At 37.7% G+C, this 17,738-nt stretch overlaps 1 protein-coding gene across 5 annotated transcripts in view; it reads right to left on the reverse strand.

The window, feature by feature from the left end:
* PACRGL (parkin coregulated like) overlaps nucleotides 1-17,738 on the reverse strand; it is a 50,579-nt gene that overhangs the window by 17,741 nt on the left and 15,100 nt on the right. For 4 of the 5 annotated variants that reach the window (XR_003002821.1, XR_003002822.1, XR_003002820.1 and 1 more), the window contains exons 2-8: nucleotides 13,058-13,125; nucleotides 12,787-12,941; nucleotides 10,356-10,423; nucleotides 8,602-8,692; nucleotides 5,720-5,854; nucleotides 5,138-5,245; nucleotides 1,485-1,565 (exon numbers count right to left, since the gene is read on the reverse strand). Coding sequence is in view for 1 of the 5 variants with exons in the window: in XM_024741843.1 (XP_024597611.1) it covers nucleotides 1,485-1,565; nucleotides 5,138-5,245; nucleotides 5,720-5,854; nucleotides 8,602-8,692; nucleotides 10,356-10,423; nucleotides 12,787-12,941; nucleotides 13,058-13,125 (706 nt within the window). In the remaining 4 variants the exon portion in view is untranslated. Of the gene's footprint in view, nucleotides 1-1,484; nucleotides 1,566-5,137; nucleotides 5,246-5,719; nucleotides 5,855-8,601; nucleotides 8,693-10,355; nucleotides 10,424-12,786; nucleotides 12,942-13,057; nucleotides 13,126-16,092; nucleotides 16,945-17,738 lie in introns of those variants that run through there. The other variant, XR_003002823.1, reaches the window with a different exon arrangement.

Raw genomic sequence — 17,738 nt, forward strand, 5'->3', positions numbered from 1 at the left:
GAAATCTCACCTCCTGGGCCCACCCCTTTCTAATCGCCCATGTCCCATACCAGCACAGGATGTGTGAAAACCATCTGGGGAGAGTTTCAGATTGAAAAGCCTTGCCATGTTATTTAGCATGTGTTTATTTGCATTTCACAGAGAGGAAAGGGCGAATTATTTCGCATTCCAATTCTCAGAACAACATATTTGTAAGCAAGAAGAATCTCCTTTCTGCTGGGAAGGGACACTGGATTGACTGCGGGATGATTCTGTGCATCTCAACAAGGTGTCAGAAGGCTAACCCTCCGCCTAGACCCACGCACAGCAAAGAAATTCATCATCTAGTAGCCCAGGGACTGACTTCCTCCTCATAAACTTTATTCTAGGCATTCATCATGAAAAGAATATAATCAGTTTTAAAAGTCACTGAAATTGGTCAAATTAAGTAACTTAGGCAATGCTTAAACTCAAACATCTGCCGTTTTAAGATTGTATCGATCATACAAATTTTCTTTATAATCAAATACCTAGAGTGTAACTAAGTTCTACAATGTTAAGATAATCACATGCAACTCTATCATTAAGATCTGATTAAATGTAATCTCCAAAACATGGTGGAATTACCGCATTATGGAAATATTTCCAAGACTAGATTATTTGAACACTTCTTTCAAGTGATGAAAATTCAATTAACCCAGTTATTTCACAACACACAGACAGTAATGCAATCCCCCACGGCTCTGCACCTTCTTGCAAGTTAGACTAGTCAGCTGAATCATTCCTCTGTGTGCACGTGAGCATGTTCGAGCGAGCACACATGCCTTCCAGAGAGAACAACGCAGCCACCTGGGAACCTCATTTCAATCTTCGATTATGGGCAGATTGTAAATTTTTCAGACAGAGAAGATGGCAAATGAAAGGAAAAATAACACTTTTTCTTCAATAAGTTAAGTTAATCCTTTTGTTTTCTGAATTTCCCAAGGGTCAAAGCAAAAACATCCAAAATACAAAATACAACCAAAAAAAAAAAAAATGTACAGCTGTACTACACAGAGTGTGGTACAGTAAGCACGGTGCAGTGCACAGGCCCTATGTTAACCTGGGTCTGAATCCTCGTGCTTATAAACTGTGTGACCTACTGTATAGCACAGGGAACTATACTCAATATTTTGTAATAACCTATAAGGGAAAAGCATCTGAAAAAGAATATGTACACACACACACACACACACACACACACACATATGTATAACTGAATCACTGTGCTGTACACCTGAAACTAACACAACATTGTAAATCAACTATACTTCAATTAAGAAAGACAAAACAAAACTGTGTGACCTCGGCAAGACAGAAACTCTGAGCTCTAAAATGAGAATAATAATATCAACTCCACGTGGTTACTTGAGCCTGAAGTGAGATAATATATGTTATTCAGTCAGTTTCATAGTACAATTGAAATGTTTAAAAAGTATGATTTATGGGGAATAATGTTCACTTACACTTCCACCATGCTGCTCCAGCTTCTGTAATGCAGTGGTGATTGGTTCTTTGAATTTCTTGTCCCTTAGTCTCCTGGAAAGCTTTTCAAATAAGATTAAGGGAATGAAATGATTTGAAAAAGTAACACTATTCACTATAAACATAAGTAAAACTTCACTAATAGGCTAACTAGAAATAATACCATTGAGTCTTTACTGTATAGTAAGTACATAAACGCCACTTAATTTGTTTTAGATTTCAAGGCTTCTTTTAGGAAACATCTCATTAAAATTTACATATGATAGACACCACTGTATTTGTTTAAAAAAATGGATTTCTATTATCTGAAACAATACCAACCCTACAAAATCTACTACAGTACTAGCATACTGTAAGTTTTCCAGAGTAAGTTTTCTAAGAAATTGTATACATTCCCATTCTGTAATTTGCAAGAGCATCTGCAGGACTACGATGGAAAGCTAAGCTTCTAAAACACACGTGTTTCCTACAGTTAAAAAAGGAAGAGACAACAAAGAACAGAGCATTTACATGAATAACTCAGTAACAGTGGCAGGCAAAAGAATCAGACTAAACACCACAAGACCACCTATCACCCCCAGCTATGTCCTGAAGGGGCCTCCTTGGACAGGTGGAGCTCTGGCTAAGAAGGAAGAGAGCACAGGTGAGCGAGAACAAGAGCAAAGAGGGAAACGGCGCAATTCAGGCCCTCAGGCACAACTCATAACTGTGTTCTCCCACCAAGTGTCTGCAACACTCACCCAAAGACCTAAACATTTCAGCTACAGCAGGACTTGCTCACGGCTCCACCTTCTGGGGATAAAAATGGAGCCCAGGCAAGAATTCCTCATTGATCAAACACATAAAGCCCCTGTCCTAGAGTAGGTTTCTGGTTCTTCCTCTTCCCAGATCTGTGAGTAACCCCGGCATACTTCCCACCACTGAGCACTGAGGAATGGGTCCTTTCAGCAGGTCATCAAAGGTTAGGGAGGGTCAGAAGAGACACCCAGAAAGATTAAAAATGTGAGAAAAGCAACTCTAAAAGAGAGGACAGGCTGGGCTTATCAACATCCTGGGGATGAACAGAAAAGGCACCTCTTATAGATCTTAAGTTTGCTTTCTTCGAGACCATGTTCTCAGGCATGGGAGTGCAGGACAAACAATGAACCACCACCATCACAACCACCACAGATGCCCATTTACAAAGCACAGATTCTTGGTCCCACCCCCTAAATTGCTCTATCAGAATCGCAGGACAAAGGCCCAGGTTCTGCACTTTTAGCAAGATTTCCAGGTGATTTCTTTCTTTCTTCCTTCAAGTTTGAGGATCACTGTCCTAGGGTCAGTGGACAGTCTCTCAGAGTTGAAGCTCAGAAAGGATACGACTTATTTCACATATGAAGAAAATCAGTTGTATATAGGTTCAGTAACTGGTTTTGAAATTCTTTTTCTAGAAGACGAGTCCTTTCTTAAAATAAACACCTAATGTAGAAGTTTATGAGACATGAAAGTGGAGCCTTTCTGGCTGAAGGGGGTGGTGGATGAGGGGAGGGGAGGGAAGGAGGGAGCATCTAGCGCCTCAGTGGTCCTCATGGTATGTAGCTAACAGACCAGGGACAAACCTCCACATGTCCTGTTTCCAAGGATCTCTCCTCTGTGGAATCCCACTGGGGTGTGAAGCCCAGTGTGGTAGCTAGGTCTCCCCAAAGTGTTGCCACCCCATGAAGGGAAGGGGTCCTTTCAGTCAGTCCTTGTCTTAGGAAAAGCAGAGCCGTGGGGAGGAATGTGACTGACCAAAGATTAATGCTACTGTCCCTTAAAAAAAAAAGAAAATAGTTTAACTGTTGATCTGGTCTTCTCCCTCCGCCAACACTGAGCAGGAATGGGAGGCTGTTTAGGAAGCTCAACTTCCAGTTGGGGGAAGGATCCTTTTATCTCCATGTCACTTCCTCTTCACCTCATCCTAATTCTCTCAGAGGACGTCCTTGCTACTTATTTCTCCCCCAAACAAAAACCAACCTCCACAAGGACAGGGGGCATATCTGGTTTTGTTCAGCATTATATTCCCTGTGCCTCACATGATACCTGACACAAAATGGGAGGGCAGAGAACAGCAGATTTATGTTGAACTGCTGAATGTTTGAACGGAGCAATCAATCTACAATGAGTCATTCTACATATTACTGTGAAATTCCTGTAGTTAGTCAGCCACAACCCAACCTGCTGACCTGAGGGTGATAAGCAAGTATCTGCCAGGATTCTCCTCCTTCTGTCCTGAGACTCCCCATATGTTAACATTTGAGAGTCTGGTCTCACTGTCTTCTCCCCACCAGACCCATGGTGAGACTTTATCTCCTACCATTTCTAACCACAGCACCCCTACTTGCACCACCACCCCTTCTTTCCATAGGCTTAGCCAGGTGGTTCCTGGGGTGTATTAGTCTATCTGCAGAATAAGAAGTTAAAAATACACTTCTAGGATCTCTCAGGTGGATGGGTCCAAGAAAAAAGTGGAACTATGATCAACATAGATGTCTCTGCTCTGAACTACAGAAGGATGCATGCAGAGAAATTCTAGCTACAGCTTATCCCAGCCAGGACTTTAATCTTTCTTTCAGTGTGTGCAGTAAAGGATTAACTCTGCATAAAGAAAGGCTTGGTCCTTGCACCTGGCTCCTGGATGGAAACCTTGAAGCTCTTGGAAGGTCCTTCCAGATAAGAATGTCTTTGTTTACCTGGGCCTTGGGCCACACCAGATAGTCAATGCTAACAAAAGTGATTTAAGTGGGGGCCTCGGGCCACAAGGTTTCAGCTCAACTTCTAGAGGCTGGAGACCAAGGTCAACCAGGCAGGCAGGCGGTAATGCCATGTGACACACTTCTAATGAGAACCCTGGACACCCAGGCTCAGGTGAGCTTCCCGTGCTGGCAATACTCCATGCATCATGCCAGACGTCACTGCTGGAAAATGCAAGCACTGGCCACACAGCTCCACTGGGAGAGGACAACTGAAGCTCCACACCTGGTCTCTCTCAGCCCTGCTCCATGCACCTCCTCCCTTGGCCGACTTCAATCTGTATCCTTTCACTGTAATAAACTGCAACACTGAATAACAGCTTCTCTGAGTTCCATGAGTCCTTTCAGCAAATTGTTCAACCTAAGGGTGCTCTTGGGGACCACTTGAACTGCAGAGTACCCCAATATAAGTTTGTGATATGGTTAAACTACTCCTAACAGGAAAATGTCTCATCCTGAATGCTAGAGACTCACTAAAAAACTTACAATGTGAAACAAAGAAAAAGAAAAAAGATGAAAAACATCACTTTGACAATATCCAATTCCACAAGAATACGTATAGGCTCTGCTTATAATTCATAGCCAATCCACATAGCCATGAAGTCCTCACACTGTTCATTAATTTTTGTCCATTCAACTTCTGCTTACTTTGATTACAACTCTAAATTTGCTCATGTAGCTGCTTTCCATGTCCACTAGTAAAAAATATTTTATGAACAACTAGGTCTGACGTCTATAATTTTTGGTTAGGATGATAAGGTTTTCTTAATGTTTTGAATCATTTTAATGATTAATTTGAAGCCATTACATCAGGAAGAGATACATATACACAATCCCTATCTAATCTTTTCAGTACTTACACTTGTAAGCAGATGTTTCAGATGGTCATTTAGAGAAGGGCCAACAACGACACTTAACTGTACCAGAGCATTCAATCCTCTTTCAAACACTTCATCATCCAAGTGGACCTGGGGAGGGTTGGGTGGTTAGGGGTGCACAGGCAGGAACAGAAAGAGGGGAGAAGGAAGGATGGGTAAGGAGAAAGGGCAAGCAGGTAGAGAAAAAGAGACTGAACATTCAGTCCTAGAAGATAATCAACCAAACCCAGAATTTAAAACATAACCTTTAGTACAGGACATCTAGAAGCAAAAACCAAATTTGGCTTGACTGAAACATTAATTAAAATATGTTATAGCGTATAGAAAGACTGATTTGAGGTTCATTATTTTCTCTAATTACTCAAGATGTCCCTTTTTACCTTTAGTACATCCTCCCAAGGTGTCTTCCAGGAAGTAATCATCTGGCCCTAAATAACAGTGGCCTAATTCTGCACACACATCAAAATCCCAGGTAAAGAACAAATTTGCATATAATTTGAAAGAAAAAAAGACATGAAATATTCTAAATGTACCACAGAAAGTCTAAAGGAATAAAGCACATACCAGAGCTGCCTTCAGCACAGGAATCAGTCTAGGAAGCAAAGGCACAGCTTTTTCAAGAGCACCTGTGACCAAAAGTAATTCTCTAAAACCCTCCTTTGACACAAAGGTGTATGGATGTTTAGTCTCCCTCAGACCCTGCCAAAACAAAGACAAAAACATGATTTACTACCCATTTAGTGATGCTCATACCAAAAAAATTAATCCTTGTGTAAGTAAAAATCAAGTTTTATTATTATTGTTTTCCTATTTGTGAAAATTAATTTCAGTAATTACAATTTCAATTAAACTAAGAAATCGTGGAACACAGGACATACATGAGGCAGGAGGGGTCTCTAACCAAGAAAAGAAGGAAAGGAAAAGAAAAAGAATAAGAAAACAATAAAAGGAACAGGAAAAATCAAAGGAGAAGCAAGGAAAAGTAAAAGAAATAAAGAAAAAGAAAACAGAAAAAAGAGAAAGGAGGACAGGAGGGAGAGGAAAGAAATAAAAAGAAATAAAGAGAAGGAAAAAAAACCTCACTAGGATACTAAAAACATGTTGTATATACTCCCAAACACTGCCTGAAATCAGAGCAAATTAGTCTAAAATGTATGTTAATAAACTCCACTTTATGAATGCAAAATTATTGGACCCCCTTATCTTAAAGGTGATTTTGCAACTTGTTTAATGACTTTCTAAAATATTATATTTCCTTCATATTTAAATACTAAGACAAATCTTATACTATGTTTAAAATGCATTGTAAGATCTCAAATGCCATTTTTAACATCAGAATGTCAAACAAAAATATGAAAAAAACCCTACTGTAAATCATTTCTTACTATGCCTTTCACCCCAAATGCATTAGGAACAATTAGACAGTAGTCTTTTGATGTAACTGATCACTTTGAGTCAGGATAAAATAGGTACCTTTTTTGAAAAGATAAAACAAAGAAAGAAATCTAGAGGGGTGGGATAGGGAGGGTGGGAGGGATACGCAAGAGAGAGGAGATATGGGGATATATGTTTACGTATAACTGATTTGCTTTGTTATACAGCAGAAACTAACACACCATTGTAAAGCAATTATACTCCAATAAAGATGTTAAAAAAAAAAAAGAAAGAAAGCAATGGCAACATTCCCTCAGTTTGACTAATTATTATTTGGAATAACTATAACCACAGCTGCAGGGTCATGCCTAAAAATACTAATTTTCAAACAATTTGTCCTTGAGACCAAACTATCTGCTTCCAAATGGTGATGAAACACTTCTTCTCCTAGATGCTGTCATGCTTTTGAAAACTATGATGCCAAGCACACCAGCACCATTTTGGAACACAGGTTCTATGGTCTTAGGAGCACCCCTATCCTTTTCATTTTAGAGATGAGGAATCTCAGGTCAAGAGGTGAAATGCATTTAAATAGTGGTGGTTCTGTCACTATTTCCTCATTATTAACTGAGTGGAGTTTACCCAGTACACAAATAAAAGCACTGGTGTTTGGAAAACGGGTATTTAAAAGACTGACTTTATGAGGTCTAAACTAAACTCAGAGTCCCTTTGGGGACTCCCCAAGTTAAAGCACTCCCCGTTCCTTGTGATTAGCTAGAGTATGTTTGTAAAGGTATCACTATAGTTTTGATTCATCTAAAATATTGTTTGCTACCATATATAAAAACTTTTAAAAAGAACTAATGAAATATTAGAACATCTTTAGTTTTCAATACCAAGTTTAAGAGACTAATTAAAATTTAATTTCAAAATAGGCTACCCATAAAAATACACTGCTTATTACACCAAAATACCTTCGGCAAGCTGAGGTACAAATTAAGAAAAGTTGAGACCTAAGAAAATTCGGCAGTCTTCAGTAGTAACTGTTATGTCCATTTAAAAGAGTTAAGTATACTTGGAAAACTAAAGGAGGAACTAGAAATTCTAAGGATTCACTATAATTAAGAAATCTCAATCAGCACAATTATCTACTTTTCTGTTTTGCCGCCACCTGGCCCTCCCCACTAGTTTTATAGGAAAAGCAAATGTTTCTTTAAATGAAGAAAAAAAGCTTTCTGTGTCATATTTTATTTAGATTACTTATTACTGTATGACTTATCCTAGAGGCACTGCCTATTCAGATTAATACCATCGAAGCTCTTGCTGTCGTTCTTAACATCAACAACAACAAAAATGATCCTTAACTCTTAAAGAAGACAAGTATCTCAAAGGTTAAGTACAACTGGTTAATTCACTTCGCAACTTCTGACTCTAACTCTATACATTTATAAATAATAAAATTCACAGGAGATATCACTGACTCTCTTCAAGCTAATACTATGCCAACTGTTTTCCTGACACAAATGTTAAATAATATAAAGGAGCCTATCAGCAGTTTTTCTAAAATCCTCTACAAAAACCATCTCCATGATATTCTACTTAAAATGTACCAGTAGGCAAAAGCCCAGAGAATTCTCCCAAAGAACATTAGGTAGGTAATATCAGTTCCCTAAGAAACATATCATATTAAAGGTGCCTGCTTCTATAAAGAAAGACCAATCAGTAATTGTTCTCTGATGCAATATAAGTGCAAATCAGTGATATTCTCCTGATTTGACTAATTCAATTTGATTCCAAGAACTTTTTTTAAATTAAATATGAATATTTTATCCACTTATCTATAAATACCTGTGCAGATTTCATGTTTCATGTTTAATTTCATGTTTATAAAGCTGTTTAAACAGTTTAATAAACATATACCAATCATAATTAGTTCCTAAGGGAATCTGGTGCTTTAATACTGTTGTTTGGCTTTTATTTCAAAAGTATTTACTGATGAGTTACAAAATAACATTTAACACAATTTTAAAAATTTGTTTTCCATAAACATTTAGGAAAGATAGAGTATTTACCTCAGCTAAAGTAATAAGAAGAGGATCAAATGGAAGCTTTTCAGGAGGACACTCCCACTGTAACCTGTGTTTTACTGAACCATGGACCAATCTAAAATATAAAAGGCAGTGCATGTAACAAGGACAACAAATATTAAGCAGTGATTATTCAACATATGCATATTCTTTCTAGAACATAATATTAGAATTATTTTGTAACATGTAGGAATACTATGACCTTAAGTGATGTTACAAAGGCATCTTATAAAGCAATAATTATATATTTATAATCCTACAAATTCCTACTCTTTTAGCAAAATTGTTTGGTGGCAAAACTAAACTCCACATTTGTTTAGCCTACAATTTTGGAGTTCCAGCATGTTGCCATTTGTGTCTTAATGCAAATGTTACAGTTGGTATGTTTCAGTTATAATTATAACCAAATAATATAGACAAAACTATAGCAAACCTACCACAAAACATGCAAACAAATTGTGATAATTAGCAATGATTTTTTAATACGTAACATTATTTTTCAGATGTAAATCATTTAACCCTAACATGAATAATCTAAAGGCAAGCCAGGTTCTATCCCTGTTAAAGAGAAGAAAACTGAGGCCAGGAAGGTGCAATGGCCCATGCAGGGTAACAAAGAGGCAGCCCCTTGAATTAAAGTCACTGCTGCTGCTGCTTTTTTTCTTTTCAACAGCCTTTATTGAGACATAACCAACACATAATAAAATGGACATTGTTATACAGTATAAAATTTGGTAAGTTTTGACGTATGAATACACCCATGGAACCATCATCACACTCATGACCGTGAACTTATTCAACACACTCAACTGTTACTTCACACTCCTTTTGTAATGTTCTCAACTAGACACCTTCTTTTCATAATAGCAAGAAGCCTCGGCAAGACTGTTTTTACATTTTTAGCAATAATAAATTCTCAGAGTGGAGAAGGGGTATAAGACCCTTAAAATAGAGTTTCAATTCAGAATGCAAATACAAAATAATAACAATAAATTAAAGAATGCTTCCTGAGCTTATTTTTCACTCCTAGCCCTCCAAATCTGAAAATACCACTAAAAACTACATTTCTTTAACTTTAGAACAACAAAAAGAATGTTTTGATTATTCTTTCCACAATGAAAACAAAATTTTCTATCATCTATAACAGGCTAAAACTGGTTATACTTAGAAGAAATTAACGTTTCTCAGTAGTGAAATCTTAAAATGGTATCACTCCATTAGTAACCTGCATCGTCTGCTTTAAAATAGTTTTGATCTCTATCCAAGAGGGCTACAAGAACTGCATCAAAAGTAAACAAAAACAGCTATATTACTCATTAATAAGTATAATTTCAATAAATAAAATTGTAAATCTTTGATTTTTGAAGTATAACTAAAAAAATAATGAAACAAGTTCATTAAAGTGTCAACTTCCAGTTCACGAACAAAAAAGGATTATTTATTTGAAATTCGCCCAAGCCTATGAATGCTTAAATTGTTTTAGAAACTGGTTCATTCAATTTCTTAAATTATTTGGTGGTTTACTGTACATCTATCAGTAATTCTATTTTGGAATTAAAATGATTTTCTTCAACAATGTCCCAGGATCTATACCACTCCAACAGCCAAAGTATGAATAAGTCACCATTATTTCAACCGCCCTAGTAAATAAATCTTTCAAAACTTTAAACTGAAAACTGTATTGATTTTACTCAATTATTTTGAATAATATAGTCAATTATAACTTGTACTGACTTTACCTGCAAGGAACACCTCCCTTAGAGTAAATAGCTGCAAATGCAGAAGGGGCTCGTGACTGTTCACCAAACTGAAATAAAAAATGACGAGAATACAATAAATATTACTATCACCTCCACTCTGTGATACCTAATCAACTTCAATCCTGTTGCGGTCAGAGGCAGATGGACACCCTGACTTCCAAGCCACCACGCTCATATCAAGTACAACACCATTCTACTCAGAAAAATGGCTAAGAAAAATGATCAATCCTCTCAATACTGAAACCACAACCACAAACGCATTTTGTATATTTCCTTTTACCCTTAACTTGTTTCAGAAGGCTTGAAGGAAGCTGAAACCATATATAAAATAAACATACTATAGATAAATATTTTTAAATATAAATACTATAAACAAATACAATAAAAATAATAACATCTTTCCACCCCTTCTGCACTGTGACCTTTCAAAGTGAGGACTAAATGGAGAAAAGGTGTACAGGGAAAGTATAATGTGTTTTCAACCTCCCACACATCTCCTACTTCTCCTCCACTAAAATATGCACGGTCTTGGATGGTCAGAGAACATGTAATTTCTCCAATCTGGTTTTGTGCTTCAATAAAAATCAAAGGCTTAGGATGAACAGGAATGACAGAGTTGAAGACAGAGCAAGACTCTCACAAACACATGCCCGGATGTGTCTGCTTAGATATATAACTTCACATCTTTCAGTTTTTCTATATAATTATTTTATGACTAAATTAATTCTATATGCACTCTCAAAGACAATTTAAAAGATGATCAATCACAACAGTTAAACAATCGCAGCATACATAATTTCAATGTAAGTGATCAGAGGCTTAAGAATTTAGGCACAGAAAGTAAATATTTTACCACATGGTACTTTGAACATAATCAAATGAAACATAGCCGTCTAAATTACAAAATATAAACTTACTAATCTATTTTAAAGATACAACTAGCTAAAAAAACGTTTTAAAGTCACATTCAGTAATTTTAAAATGTACATAAAAGTCTAAGTTTAGAACGAACCCTTTTTCCTCTGGAAAAACACATATGTTTTAAGTAAAAATACATAAATGACATTTCATTAAAATATAATATTATAATAAAAGATTAATTTACAAAGCTCAACCTATGTTCTGTGTGACAATTCACAGCAATACTAACGTTTCATTTATCTAATTATAATTCCTGCTAAGAAAAATGTAAGTCTTAAAAACTGTGTATAGATCAGTGAGTTCTCAAAAAGTGAATATACCTGTGTACCAACACTCAGGTGGAAAACCTGAATGTTACCGGTGCCTCTTTCCAACCCCTTCCCACCTTTTCTCCCAAAGGTAACCACTATCCCGACTTCCAACTGATTTGCTATGGATCAGTTTTTACATATCTTAGACATGGTCTTTTCTAATATACCCTATTCTCAAGTCAAATCGTTAAATTATTTCCCAAAGCTTTTCTTAATTTTTAATAAAATTTAGACTAGGGCCACTAAATATTACTAAAGTTTTTCTTTAAAGAAAGGGAGAAAATTGAAGTGTCACCATAAACTCCCTCAACGAAATATGAGAAAAGGAAGCAAGAGCACAGAGATATCAGGGCATTTTTCACGTGTTTGATTTCCTTGACACTGCAAATTACAGAAAGAAGTGAAGGAACATAGAAGCTTAAACTATTTTCCATTTTCCTTTTATAAAGTCAGAAAATCTCCCTCTGCCCTTGGATAGTTCATTGGACCCTTACTTAAGTATCTGCCATATTTTACCTGCCATCAAAGTCCATGTCTCAGCCACTCTCATAATCCCCTTTAAAGGCTGAAACCATTATCATCTTACCCTATGTAAGGCTGGGCCAGACACCATCTGGTGTTGGAGCACAAATGTGTTCACTTTTTGGATAAACTGATCTAGAAACTTACAATTACCCACGTTTATGTACATGAATCTTATGTTTGCTAAATGTGATTAAACTGCTGTGAGAAGGCAAAAGAAAACTAGGGCTGTAGTTAAGAATTCTAGTGGAGCTCATTTACAGATGATAGACAAATGGTCAGAGACTTTATGCAACTATAGAAGCATGTAATTCATCCTATGGCAATTGAATACAAGTTTACTCATTGATATTAGGAAGTACAATAACCATAGTAAAGTAAAAAAAAAAAGAAAGCTGATAATGCAATTTATTTTATACTCTACAATACTCATCCATGAATGTGATAGGATATACCAAAGCTGGTTTTTACTTTACACCGTCTCACTTCCACACTCACATCATTATCTCCATTCTTCATCGTGATTACCATATGCCTTCCTTCACCACTAGCTTAAAACTAACAAACAAAAGAACTTGGGATAGCATTCAGAATGGCTCAATAAAATGTCTACTACTTTGGAAATCTACTGAGTCAGGAATCTCTTTGGTACCTACAGGGTTAACTGTTTTAGGGTTAAGTTTATCACTTGGTCGAGGATGAAGTTTTCTTGCAGATTCTGGAGAGCTGGTTGATGAGGAGGATTTCCTTTGTTGAACTATAGTCCTATGTTTTATTTGTGCACTTGATGATGTCCTTTGATCACAGTTATCTGGAAGAAACAGAATGTCAACAAGGAAGAGGTGAAAGCTCATCCTGCATCCATCAGTATAACAGAATGTGTCACTGACAAAATTTACCTCTTCATTTAAAAGCAACATTCTGTACCTGTCACTCTGTTTCTTAATTGTACGTCTCTATGGCACTCGGATTTCTGCATTGCTTCTCTTTTGCTCCTGCAGTCAAATGAAACTTGATTTCAACTTTTTTGGGGAGAAGGATTCATTAACAATATAAAGACCAAACAGAACAGAGTAGGAAAAACAGTAAAAGAACCACAAAATAGATATGGTATGGAACAAAATACCTGAAAGACCAATAAGAAAATAGGAAATTATATCAACTTCAATATCGATAACAGTAAACTAAAAACCATCTGTAAGAAAGTAAGATGTATAAAAATATGCATTTTTCCATTCAAACAGTCAAAATATACGTTTAGAAACTCAATTGTAATCCTCTGGCTATATTCAGAAAATGCAGACCAGATTTCTGGAAAAAGTGGCTGGCATGTCCCATATTGTCTTCACCTTCTCTGGCCTCCATATTTCCAAAGTTCCAAATGTTAACGTCTGCATAACAAGTCCTACTCTTCCAGTGACAAAATGAACTCTCCTACTAAATGTACCATAAGTTCCCTAAATTGAACATAACCAAAACTGAAGTTATCACACTGAAGTTATGAACCTCTTGTTAATTCAAGGTACAACCAGTTTTCTGGTCCCTCAGGCTGAAAAATTTAGGATCACTGTTGTCTCCTTTTCTTCCGTTTCCTACACTCAACCCTACAGAGATGTGATCAGTGTGGCGTGACAAGGTAGGAGCTTTGGGCTCAGATCTGGGTCTGCATCTCATCTCTACAAATTATATGTTTAAGAATTTAAGCAGATTATTTAATCTCTCTGAGCCTTGACTTCTTGACCTATGAAAATGGGGGAAATAATACAAACCTATCAAGGCTGCTACTGAAGGTTAAATAAGGTAATATATAAAGTTGCTTATCTAGTGAATGGTGGTTCACTTCTCCCTCTTTCACAATTCCCTCTTTTCTGCTAATGGGAGAGCTCTCATTCATAGCCCTTGATTCTCTGCCTAATCAAATTATTTCAAAGAATCTTCCACCACAACACTCAGACTCATACACTCAACTGCCTGCTGGTATTTCTAGGTCTAGCTCCAATCCCAAGTGCCATGCAGCCTTTCCTGATCTTCTGTTTCTCAAATGTCCACATCCATAGCACTCTGATTTATGCACTGCTTCCTTCTTCTTATTTCTATCTGATTACTCCATTCCCTCATTTATATGACACTGCAATTATTCTTCCATTAGAGCACTTCCCACTTTAAGTCTTTAATTACTTTTCTAAAAGATCTGTAAGATCTTCTCTTAAGGCAACACAGGTGAAGTCTTCTTCCACTTCCAAATGACAGCTTTTCAAATATTTGAAGACATGGGTCATAACTCCTTAGTTTTCTCTTCTTCAGGATAAATGCTGATGCCTTCTTAAATGAGTACTAACACGAGATTATTTTAATTCACTTGACAAATTAGAAATCTTCACAAGGACAAAGCTCCATGTAATAACATTCAGCCCCCAAATATTTCAAATACGATGTGACCGAAGTACCTTGTCAAGATAAACTAAATGTTAAGATTATTTCTGTACACAGAATAATTTTAAATTTCAACGTTCTGGATTTAATACACTGATCTAATTTTCTCATCCTACTACCAGCAGATGAGTTACTTCCCAATATCACACTTCACATTCATCCCCAAGGCATTTTCTAGAAATATGGTAATTAGCTCATTAAATTTGTCAGATAATATTCTAAGATGAGCTAAGGCAGGCTTTAATTACGTCAACCTAATAATGCACTTCAGTGATTATTCAACAAGTATTTACTGGTGCACCTGGTCTCTGTTTTGAGAACTCCTGATGGGGAACAATATGATCTAAGTTTCTGTTTAATAAAAAAAAAAAATCTGTGTCAAGGAAACTCGAGTTTCCTCAAGTCTATAACTGGGGATAATTACAGTAACTAGCTACTCTAAAAGTAGATGAAGACTTTAGAAAAGTGGTTGGCACATAGTAAGTACTATATGAGTTTAGCTATTGTCATTTTCTTTATAATGGTACAAAATGTTTTTAGTATTACTAATAACAGTGGGGGTCAATGTAACTAAATTATGTCTTCTCCTTTTTGAAAAATTTGGCTTAATACTTGTGCTATCAATTTGAAGACCTGATTTAAATTCAGTTTTTTTTTTTTCTGGTTGTAAATTGTAATAGCTGTCATATCTGAAAAAGATGCATCACAAAGATACCTACTTACAAACAGAAAAATAGCATTGTTCACCATGTCAAATCATGATGCACATTTTTCAATATTACCTTCCAATTCTGCAAAAGTTGTTGTTAGAATGACTCAATTTCTATCTATCTCCTTTTATGTCACATAGCTGTTTCTGTAAGGCACTAACATGAAAGTGCTACATTGTATTTTGAATACGTTCAAAAAGCCACTGAAACTCTTCACTTGAAAAACATGTTAGAAAGTTGAGCTTCCAAAGGTTTTAAGTATACAGAACAGTTTTTATGTGTAATACAATTATGTAATTTTCAGCAACAATATCAAAACATACACACACACAATGATGCAAACATTTCTCTGTCCACTTCCAAAACACCCTGTTAGTTTCTTTCCAAAACAATTAGTTTTTCAGTTACTGTTAAAAGTATCACCCTTTACTTTACAGACAAATGAAGTGTACTCAATTTTTAAAAATAATATCCACCTCGCAGCATACCACTGACAGCAAACCCAGAGCATAAGTTGTTTGTAAAGGGAAAAAAGCTTAATTCATCTTACACTGAATCCTTTTGAGTGCTTTTTGGTTAAATAACATGTGGGGGGTGATGTAAAGGGTTAATAATGGTGGGAGGAAGTGAAAAAGTAAGAACTATTTTGTGTTCTAAATATTGCAACAGACACCCCTCAATCTTTTACAAAACAATATATAAATCCCAAATAGACACTAAAATCCATAAATCCACTTAACCCCATCACCTAAACTATGTCACAGTATCAGAGAGCAAACAAACCAAGGAGGGCCCCCACTGTGGACCCCTCATTTTTACCTTAGGTTTCCTTAGATGCTGCAGGTCATCTACAAGGGATTACAGGCATCTGGGTCAATGCCAGGAAAGCGTACTCTTTTTTCCTTGTTTTGGACAGTTCATATATCCTATTTCTTTTCCCACATGCATTTTCTTCCCGCACTTGGCTTTGAGACCACTGCACTAAACTATCTGGCAAATTCTCAGAGGCAGAGGCCACTTTTTTCCCCCCTACTCTCTAATCTGGTGTTTGGGAAGTTCCAAAAGTGTAATAGGAGCCCCACAAAAGAAGATGAGCTCCATCTCTAAAACTCCTTCAAATTCCAAAGAACAGCGACACAGCCCAATATTCACCTATCCCAATCCTTTTCACCATAAAGTACTGTAAATCCAAAGAGCCAGTATTAAGGGTCTTAATATCTTTCCATTTTCCTAGCCTCTCCGCCTCCAACACCACACATTTCTAAATACCTAAGACCAGTTCAGAGCCGGGATGCTGCCAAAGTTAGAAAATGAGAAGGACATGGAGAGAAAAAAATGGAGAGAAAGCTGGGTTTTTTTGTTTTTTTAAGAAGGTCGGGGAGAGGGAGAAAGGCGGCCAGTTTCAAATAAGGCCGACAAGGCAACTCTCGGTCAAAGCCCGACCAGGAAGGGCGAGCTCTTGGCGCTCAACATCTCCAGGCTCCTTAGCAACGTGGTCCGGCGGCCATAGCAACAGGCCAGAGAGGAAGTCTCGTGCTCCGAGAGAATGCGGGCGGCACCACGGATTCCCGCACCTGCGCCGGTCACGGCTCCAAAGACCCGTTCCTACCGCGCCTCTCTCCCGCCGCGGTCTGTACACCAGCCGCCACCCCACGTGGGGATTTTGCCCAGCGCCCGCTGGGCCAACAGCCACAGGCCCCGCCACCGGCCGCTGGGGACCCGGAAATGAGGTTTCGCAGCATTCCCGGATCTCGCGGCGCCGTGCAGTGACATCAGACGCACGCCGCGTCCGCTAAGCCAATAGCAGGGAGATCGCAGAGGCTCGCCAGGCGGGAAAGGGTTGTTCTGGCAACGAGGCGTTGGGTGTTGAAAAGGAAGCTCGGGAGCTAGGAGCTCTGTCTCCGCGGACAAAGGGGCTCCTGGTGGAGGGTATTTTAGGAACAATAGAGCCAAGGAGCGGAGGAGAGCACAGGTTCCTTGTACCTGCGCGGCACCCTCTCCGCAGTCCGTGTATTTAACTCGTACGTTTTTCTCGCACTCTTAACTCGATGTTCTCCAAGTATCTTGCCCTAAACCCTCTGAGAGCTGAGGACCACCGTGAACTCCCGCCCCAGACTCTTCTGCGGAGAGAGCCATCTGCCTGCCCATCTGTGGAATTTCCTTCCTGTCATATCTTACTATATGCTGTTGCAGTCAACTACATAATACATCCATATATTTTTTTAAAGTGTGTTTTTGTACTCCAGATTATTTTAATAAAACGGATACTGCAGGAAAATGCGTGTACCCTGGCGATTGCAACCAAAAGCAGTTTGGGTTGTCATAGTAAAAAACCCAAGCCCTTTCAGACCTGTCCACTGTGTCCCTTTCTAGTGTCCTCTTCTGTTGTCAAGCCATGGTCTTAACTTTTCGCTCAGGTAATATCTAACTAGACAGTTGGCATTGTCTGAACACTGCAGGCAGTG

This window comes from Neophocaena asiaeorientalis, unplaced genomic scaffold (genome assembly GCF_003031525.2).
Source record: "Neophocaena asiaeorientalis asiaeorientalis breed wild unplaced genomic scaffold, Neophocaena_asiaeorientalis_V1.1 scaffold218, whole genome shotgun sequence".
NCBI classification, from domain to species: Eukaryota; Metazoa; Chordata; class Mammalia; order Artiodactyla; family Phocoenidae; genus Neophocaena; species Neophocaena asiaeorientalis.